Source organism: Diadema antillarum, unplaced genomic scaffold (assembly GCF_040938485.1).
Source record: "Diadema antillarum isolate AM-2024a unplaced genomic scaffold, OU_Dant_1.0 seq00002812_RagTag, whole genome shotgun sequence".
Lineage (NCBI taxonomy): Eukaryota > Metazoa > Echinodermata > Echinoidea > Diadematoida > Diadematidae > Diadema > Diadema antillarum.
Genome location: NW_027273408.1, coordinates 10,945 through 20,511, shown reverse-complemented (window position 1 = coordinate 20,511; position 9,567 = coordinate 10,945). Strand labels below are relative to the sequence as shown.

At 38.1% G+C, this 9,567-nt stretch overlaps 2 protein-coding genes across 2 annotated transcripts; one reads left to right on the top strand and one right to left on the bottom strand.

Moving 5' to 3' along the window:
• Positions 1–946: 946 nt before the first annotated feature.
• Positions 947–6,717, top strand: LOC139715109 (carboxypeptidase A1-like). Its single transcript, XM_071626723.1, has 5 exons — positions 947–1,032; positions 2,271–2,358; positions 4,099–4,356; positions 5,761–5,862; positions 6,535–6,717. The coding sequence occupies exons 1-5, from the start codon at positions 947–949 to the stop codon at positions 6,715–6,717; spliced, it is 717 nt and encodes a 238-aa protein (XP_071482824.1).
• A 353-nt stretch (positions 6,718–7,070) lies between these two features.
• On the bottom strand, positions 7,071–8,304 carry LOC139715110 (tolloid-like protein 1). The gene is made up of 2 exons (XM_071626724.1): positions 7,959–8,304; positions 7,071–7,474 (listed from the first exon to the last, which is right to left on the bottom strand). The coding sequence occupies exons 1-2, from the start codon at positions 8,302–8,304 to the stop codon at positions 7,071–7,073; spliced, it is 750 nt and encodes a 249-aa protein (XP_071482825.1).
• Positions 8,305–9,567: the final 1,263 nt, after the last annotated feature.

Genomic DNA, 9,567 nt, shown 5'->3' with positions numbered 1-9,567 from the left:
GAAAAGGCAGTCGGCTGGCAGTACATCTGATTTGATTCAACAAGGAAACAGGAGACCGTCAGCATAAGCATGGCTTGACAGGGCTCATGTCCTCATTAGGAATGTAGCTTCAATAGGTTTGCCTCTCACGAAAGGTTTTTTTTAACCACATTCACTGCAAAGGATCATAATAATAGCAAATACATTTATCACACTGCATCTGGGAGTGAATGTACATGGAGGATACTACACTACTAAAAAGGTACACCTTGCTCTGTTTTTTTTAATGGAATAGTACAAGATTTCTATCGATTTGGTCAGGAGCACGCCATAATGCACAGTGTAGTCTCAGCTGTCCGTCGTATATGTGAAGCATTCTAACGTTTTTTCAACACATTATACTTATGTTAATGAGGCAAACTCGGTTCAAAGCTTAACGCGTTAGTAGATAACTGAAGTTGATAAATTCTACAAACATCGCCTCCGCTGAAGGAGCAAATGGCACGCTTCTCATCATTAAAGGTCATTAATTACCTCGGCACTTATCCAGAAGCATCCTGTGAAACGAACAGCCACTTCTAAGCTGTTTACTTATTGTAGATGTTATCGGTTTTTTTTTTCTTTCGGATAAGCCATTGCTAAATCCGATGATTTATTATTTTCTTTCTTTCCTTTTCTTTTTCTTCTCCTTTAATACAGAATCGCTTGAGAGAAAATGGCGAAAACAAAAATTTGCATGACGCGTAAGTGTACATGATACGGGTATTTTTGCCATTATCATAATCCATTATCTCATCTCTCTCCATCTCTCTCCCTCCCTCCCTCCTACTGTAAACTTTAATATTTCCCACTTAACTTCAAACGTGAAGTAAGGAATATTGGTAACCAGTCTTCGAGTCATTGCTCATTCATTGCTCACTCCAACACCTATCAAGAAGCACGTAGGAATTTGAGTTGAAATGCAAGGATGGACCTCGTCTTGAAGACTCTGGTTCTGTTACTCCTCGGATCTTTTTCATCATCAACCCCTGTCAACGGTCGTGACTATGACGGGTAGGACTTTACTCTTCTCTATGTTTTTGAATCCGTTTTGATTTAACGAAAAAACAAATACCTAAAACAGGGCTCCACACTAACGGTGGCCCGGTGGCCCGGGGCCACCAAAAATGAAAGTCGGGCCACCAAATTTAAAAAAAGGGCAAATTTGGTGGCCCGCCTCGGGCCACCAAAAGTTTTTTTAAAGTATGTCAATAAATTCGTATCTTTTTGCGCCGGAAATTAGCAGTTAAATTTGTTTAAAGGATGGAAGAAAAGGACTGAATGAGGGCCTGAGAGTGAGTGTTGGAAGTTTGTTGAAGTTTATTTATGAGAAGATAATTATGTCCAACTTCTAATTCTTACTATCATAAAACTTAAGTATTTGACTCATTAAAAAAAAAGATTTTTAATGTGTTTTATTGTTGTTTTTTCGGGACACCAAATTTTTCTCTCGGGCCACCAAAAATTTGAAATTTAGGATTTTGGTGGCCCCATCGGGCCACCAAACAAAAAAGTTAGTGTCGAGCCATGCCTAAAACCATCATGTAGGTCCTACTGTATATAAAATGTGCACCTGACTTTGAGAGAGATGGAATGAATGGAGATACCATGTTTGCACGCGAATTTGTTTGCTTGGGGTATCATGTTTATGGCGTTTGAGGGATTTCCTGCGTTGTTATTGTTTTGTTTTGTTTGTTTGTTTGTTTGTTTGTTGTTGTTGTTTGTTGTTTGTTTGTTTGTTTGTTTGTTGTTGTTGCTGTTTTTACATCGGTGACATCTGAGGTCTACCGCCCTGAGGTAAAGTGATATGGGGGAATTATTTCTATTTAAGCAAAACACTTTGTCCACAGCGTTCCTACTGCCCTTTTAATCGATACAGGCCAGACAGGGAGATAACATGCTGTACGTTGTCTTTATGTTATACCTAAATCATCATATTTTATCAACCTTAATTATAAACATTATTTTCGTCATCACTACAAATATCGTTATAATTCATATCTCACATCACTGATATTCTGTAACTGCTCACAAGATCCGCATTCAGCAGTCGTACTTTTTTTCTTTTGATCTCTACATTGTGGTTTTATACCTTTGACTAAATTGTACGGAAATGAAAGCAAACAAACAACATCACACATGAACTTATAACAAGGTAAGTACAATGTAATATCTTACAAAGTAAGGTCATTTACTGTATTCTTTTTTGTTTGTTTGTTTGTTTGTTTGTTTGTTTATTTATTTTTCTCCAGATACCAGGTGTGGAGAGTCATCCCCTCGACGATCTACCAAGTCAAAAGTTTAATGAAGTTCGATCATGGTTTAGATGGACTGGATCTGGTGAGCTCATGTCCTAATAAAAAAAAAAGTACTTTAGTATGTTGACTCTATGAAAAGAAATAGTATCAAAGAAACAATATGGTTACAAAGGGCATTTGTCGTGACTTTGGATATTCGTACCCGGCGGACTATCAATTATGAGTATCCGCCCCTGACTGCATCAGTTTGGCCCCTATCATCTGATATAGGCAAGGCATTTTGGACTCGTTGCCGATAGTCCTGGGCAGGGAACTCATTCCGGTCGGTGACTGCCTCCAAACACCTCTTGTTTCATTAGTTGCCAAGTAAAATGAAGCGCGAGGCAAAAATACCAACAACTAAGTTTAATAGAAATCGGCCGTACAGTATTAAGAAATTATGAAATCGCAATGTTTCATTTTCTTTGAAAGAAAAATGATGTTGGTTCCGTTTGTATTATGTGTCTACAAGAGGACTTGATGTCTTCACCTCAAAACCCCCCTAATTTCCATCCCAACACAATTAAACAGAAGTTCAAATCATACTAATGATTTTAAACTCACTATTTACGACTTTGCAATTTATAGAATGATATGACGTGCAGGATATAATTGGTTCTCTTATATGTAACAGAAATGAAATGTGAATTTTGTCCTTGGGCGAAATTGTCCTGTCATTAAACTTCCATATTATGAATACAATGTTAATCACTGCTTTCTGGGGAGAAAGGATACAACTTTTATTTACAACAATCATTGTTTTCCTTTACTCTTTTCAAGATTTTGATTGAATTCAGCCAATGAAGTTTTATCTTGATTTACATTTTCACCTTTGGTTGCGTGTCCGTGTCCATAACATCACACATTTCTCTTTCAATGATTATATAAGTTTGGATATACGACATTATTGCGTCCTCGATTTGAGGGCATGAGCAAAGTGGGATTTCTTGATCAAACGTAGAGTACTGCTATGATGGTTACAGTTCGTTATTCCAAAGGTACGTTAATTAAAAAATGAAAGAATCGTTGAACCAAAGGTTCATTAGTACGAAAATGAGATATGGTTCATTATTCCGAAGGTTTGTTAAGCCTTATGGGTAGAATGCAGAGCATTTTGCAGTTTTAAAGTCACATGATACAAAGGGACAACGTACACAGTATCGACACGTAAAGGTTAGCACGTTTTGAATTGTGGGGCTTATACTTGTGACAAAAGATAAAGATTTCTGCCTGGAAGTCACATTTTCAGACGACCACAACCTATTGTTAATTGCCAACAAAACAAGTTTGTATACTTCTCTGGAATATTGGAGACAAACTCTGATTATTCACGGACAGTTATTTTTCTCTTTTACGATAAATTGACCCTTATCCGCACATCAGAATCTAATGCTTTCCATTTTGATATATGAAGTTACTCCCGACACACTTCCATTGCCGAGGGTTAATTCTATCTTTATCACACTCATCCACAAATAGAATTGCTCCTGTTTACCATTGAATTTCAACCTCAATGCAACATCTGTTCGTGTTTTTCGTGTGGGCTTGATCTCTCCGTGCCTCAAATGTGGCATGTTCATTGCGAACAGATACCAATATACTTCCTTTTTCCTGTGAAGAACGTACATCGTAGATAGAATTGCTTTCGTTTCAGAAACTCTTCTGCCATGGTTTGTGTAAATAAAGTGTATGATCATCCTATTTCTTTTTTTACTTTTAAGACGGACAGAAATATGAAGCCTATGAACATATCGATTTTTTTTTTCCATGAAAACCTGCCAAGATCGACTTTTGGCGGAAAGCAACTCCTTCGTCGGTGAACCGGCCAGTCGACATCATGGTGCCTCCTATGCTTTTCAATCACGTGCGGGATACGCTGACGTCACTCAACCTCGACATCGACGTCATAATTTCTGATGTGGGTGGTCTGATTGCCAGTCAGATGGCGGAGAATCTGGAGAGGCGCAAAGCACGCAAAGTGTCCCCGGGAGTCAGTTCGCTTGAGGACTTTGACTACACGAATTACCACACATACGATGAGGTGAGAATACAAAATATCGTCAAAGTAATATCGATATCATTATGTTTCGTTATGAAATGTTTATAATCATGAAACCGATCATGTGGTTACTGGTGTTAGATTTGATGACTGCCCTCTTTTGTCTTAATATGCCGCAAATGTATCTGGCCACGTTGCAGCTTATCTTATTGCCATGACTGATGTTCAAATCTGACAAAGTCTAAACCCGTCAATGTGCTTTGTTTACTTTATACATCCTTGCAAAGTTTGGCAATACATGTATCTTTTTTTTCTGTAGTCCATGCCATGAAGAATGGTGATGCACGCGTCAAACCGGTCAAACTAATTATACATTATATTAGTATCTCAGATCCCATAGTATATATTCTTCCACGAGACATCGAATTTGTTTGTTTGTTTGTTTGTTTTTTATCGTTCCATATTCCACATTTCAACAAATACATAAAACATAAACATCACAATACAAAAGCCTGGATAAATTGTCACGTACAGCTTATAAGACAATAAAACATGTGAAATATGAGGAATCTACATAGAAGCATTGCTTGTAGGGTGTAGATTCCCAGATGCGGATGTGAGATTATTTCTTACTTGGGTATGTAATTAAAGGAATTACAATTTCTGAATTGGAGAAATATAAACGCCAAAGAGTAAAAAGAAAAAGAAAAAAGAAAACAATGAAAACAATGTCCGCGGCACAGACTTCTTGAGTGTTGCGTGATCACCCGAGCGAGGTACAAGTCAGATGCAGTGTACAATAGCAGAGATACCAAATGTGTACAAAGGAAGTTCAGGAGATAATACAGAAATCACGAGCGAGGCACATGTTACATAATCGATAATGTCAGTAATGTGAAGTATGAACAGAGAATATCAAGGAGGATTGAAGAATAGCTATAGATATGAATTCAGAAAAACTAGTTTAAGTTTATGTTTAAATGAATAAAGAGACTGAGATTGGATTATTTCTCTATCCAACTCATTCCAAAATTTAGGTCCTGTAGTGGTTATTGTTTTTAAAGCAGATACGGTTCGTACAGGAGAAAGATGAAAAGAATCTTTTTGTCTAGTAGGGTAAGAATGAACTTCAGTATTTTTGACAAACATCGAATTAGTGAAGTTCTTGAATTAGTGCAGTTCTTGAATTAGTGCAGTTCTTGAAATACTTGAATCTCATACAAATTCTCATAAAATGTTCTTATTTGTCTTTGCCATGCAGCTATTCGTATGCATTGTTTCCCTTGACGCAACTTCGTCCGAGTAATGCATTTTAATGTAATCACAATACCTTCGATTATTATGTCTCTCAAATTGCTGTTATTAAATCTCAAATGCCGAATAATTGGTTTTAATGATACAGTTGTACTGATAATTATGTTTGTTTTATCGCTTACAACGGCACAGATCCAGCAATGGGTTGCCGACATCGTAGCAAAATACAGTGACATTACATCTCCTTTCGTCGTGACCCGAACCTACGAGGGCCGTGAAGTCAACAGCTTCCGGGTAAATACTATGCAAGTAACTTTGTGTGTAATGATAGTGTTCGTGATAGTGAAATAACGCTTCTGTGGTAGACTGTGTGAGTGAGTTTAGTTTTTCTGGGGTTTTTATGACGATTTAGTCATCATCTTCTTCTGCTATTGTTAGTAAGTTAGTTAATTTGGTTGCTTTTTTTTTTGCTTGTTTGTTTGTTTGCTATATGTTGTTGTCACTAATGAAACGATTCTGTATCTCCACCGTAAATGCTGAGGTATTAGTTATGTTCAGACGGCAGGCCCTAACCTCGATGTTAGGAAACCTCGAGGTTTAGCTCTTGCCCCCTAACTACGACGTGTGTCCACACGACGAATCTTAACCTCGAGGTTACGAAACCTCGAGGTTAAGCTTCTGCCCCCCCCCCCGTAACTACGAGTGGGTCCCACTCGATGTTAAAACCACAAAACCGGAAGTTTCAGCCCACACTGCTAACAAGGCGTCTATTTATTCTATAGTCCAACCCTGTCGGACTCGCTTACACTGCAGAGATAGCACTGCACTGATGACTTTATGCCTTTATGAAGATATTCGTCGAAAACATTTTTTAGCGTTGGAGAAGAATATAGAATACAGTAGCGAGTTGTGAGACTGTGTCTATCTGGTAACTCTACCTGCTGTGATTGTTTTGATTTCCACCAGATACGAGGGAGGAACAGCCAGCCTGGCGCAACCCCGCCTCCAGCGGTCTGGTTCCAAGGCGGGATTCACGCTCGGGAATGGATTACACCAGCTACCGTCATGTGGTTTACTGCGAAGGTAAACTACCTCATTTCGTCACTTGGGCGCCACAAGTATGACTATTACAAACAATATATTTACTGAGTGCGCAGGCGGATAGGGTCTTTTGATATTTTAAAGAGACCTTTTGTATTTTGCCAACATGGTAAATTCACGCTTGTTATCCTCTTCAAACTGTTATTTGCATTAAACTTTTCATAACTGACTTTCTATTTCTGTGTGATATCAGTACGTGAATGTATATTAATATACTCATACATACATTATGTATGAATAACACACACCCAAACACACACACACACACACACACACATACACACAAACACACAGCCAATAAGAGTTACACTATAAAGATAAAGAATGGTATTACCGAAACTAGAATGGACATTGCAGCCTTCATTTGTCATGGCTGTGAGAACTATTACTAAATTGACAACTTATTTACTGACAACACGTGACGCTTTGAAACTAAAGATCAGAATATTACCAGAAGAAACCGGATAGACGGTGAGTTCAAATCCAGCATACGTTAGACCGTGGTCAGAAACAAAGCTTATCCACATGGTTGACGAGTGCGAAAAGTATTCTCCTGGTGAAGAGCTCCCAGAAAAGTCAACGGTTCTACTTGGGTTATCACTCCTCTGGTGACCAGGCCCAATGGAGAGAATATCATGGTTGAACTCCGTTCGGAAGTGCTCGAAGAAGACAAGGAATTCGCAGGAATCCAGACAGGTGATTGGCCAGAAGATATCGACATCATTTGGATACTTGGATCCCGGATGGCCTGGAGAACGCAACGTCAAGTTCTGGTGGAAGTCCAGTGTATTTTGCAAAGTTTCGTCTGCAAGATAAAAGTAGTATTTGATCATGTTGTTTGTATCTATAACAAAACGACTTTAACTTGTCTTATATACGTTACATTAAGAGTCTCTCAGCGACATATCCACGACACTTCAGCATAATGATATGAACATTCTTTGTTTTCTAGATCCCGTGGAGGGACAAGTCAAACAGATGAAGATATTCAAAAGATTGAGTTTATCGTTTTAGAAGGAAGATGATAATGATACTTGAAAAGGTTCATAGGTGATGCACATTAGAAAGATGTAGGTCCCTATTGTTCAATTATCTGAACATTCAATTTTCTTCTTCACTTCATCTCTCTCGCTCTCATTTTCCCATAACGATTCTTCCCCGAGTAACCCTTAGTACCTGTTTTCGGTGTGTTGCCTGTATTTGGAATTTATTTCATGAGCCAAGTCTTTTGAATGGAATGGGATCATCAATTTAGGTTGTAAAATTCAAAGGGAAGCTAGATAGCTTACCTAGCATCGTTTCTTCCAATTTGAGATGAAAGCCAGGCGCCTCCTGATCGAGACTTGAGTCCATTGCCAGCCAGATTTTGTCTGTTGGCGTGACGATATCATCGGGGAGAAACTCTCCAGACAGCCGAACGAGAACCGACTCGATACTGCTCGGGTCTCGACCGGTCCCGATGGTCAGAAAGTCCACCCCGTGCTCCAGCGAGAAGGCTGTGAAGGAAATTCGAACCCTAGACCCACTCGAGGCTGATACCAGCCACAGCTCGTGATAATCGCTGGGGTAGTTGGAAGGGTAGCCCCGGGACTGTAGCGTAACGATTCCACTCGGTGGCAGAACAATCTCTGTCATGTCTGTTGTGTGTGCTGAAATGCCACACACAATTCATGGAAAATAAACATTGAAAATGTGCAATTAGAACTCATAAACTATACGTACTTACGTTCTGCTCGTCAGCATACTCTGCATGGGTACATACACAAAGTAAAGAGATCAATATAGTCAAGACTTCGCTGAAAGTTAATGCTATTTCCGTGTTGTTTTGTGATCTTTTACCTATGTAACTGCACGGTCTTTAAAGATAGTCATTTGCACTTTATGAACATCAAATTTTCTGTGCTTGAAAGGACAATTTTATTGTATTGCATGTGATACAGTCATACATTTTGTATAAGCTAGTGATGCAAAGACGACACCGAGGAGTACATGATTTGAAAGAAATGATTACAAAACCATGAATGTACAATCGTCTTTATGAAACGAATAATCAGAACAAAATTTATCATCAATAGATTAATTCGTTTCGAAAAGCAGACATGTAGCTTTACAGACTACATTATGCCTTTTAATCTTTCTCCAGCGGAGACACGTTATACCTCCGAGACACGAAAAGAATAGTGAGGAAGAAGAAGAAAAACAAAGAGATATTGGTATTATTTTTAAGAGATGTAAATCATAATTATTATCATTCTCACGTTCGATTGTCTGTGCTAAGCATCTCAGTGAACTGATGCCAAGGCCGATGGTCACAATAAGCCAAGTCACTGTTTCCATGCTGGTCATCGGACATTGGTAGGCCTAAGTCTCTACAAATAATTGCTTTTTCTAACTTTGGTCCTATAAAGAAGACAAATAAAACATCGAGACATCATCGACACATTTAAAATGTCAAAGCAATAATCATGAGGTCAGAATTAAGCACATTAGTTTCGTCACAGCGAGGATCTTATCCACTAGTATTTTAGGGTATATGTATATGTATGTGTACATGTTTATATATATAAATATATATATAAATATATATATATATATATATATATGTATATATATGTTTATATTGATAAACATGTATATATGTTTATTTATTTATTTATTATCATCCATACATACTACTCATACATGTAAGGTGTTAATGTCCTGCTTTGCCATTACTTCCGCTTTTTTCTTCTTCTTGTTTTGTCTTATTCGTTTAATTATTATTATCATTTCCATCTGAGAAGATGGATACTTAGCCCATATTTGAGGAGCTCGCTTCCAAAAGGCGCTTAATCCACCATTTTCAATAGATTTAGCGCTTTTTGGAAGCAAGCTCTTCATTTATCTGCACTAGATGGT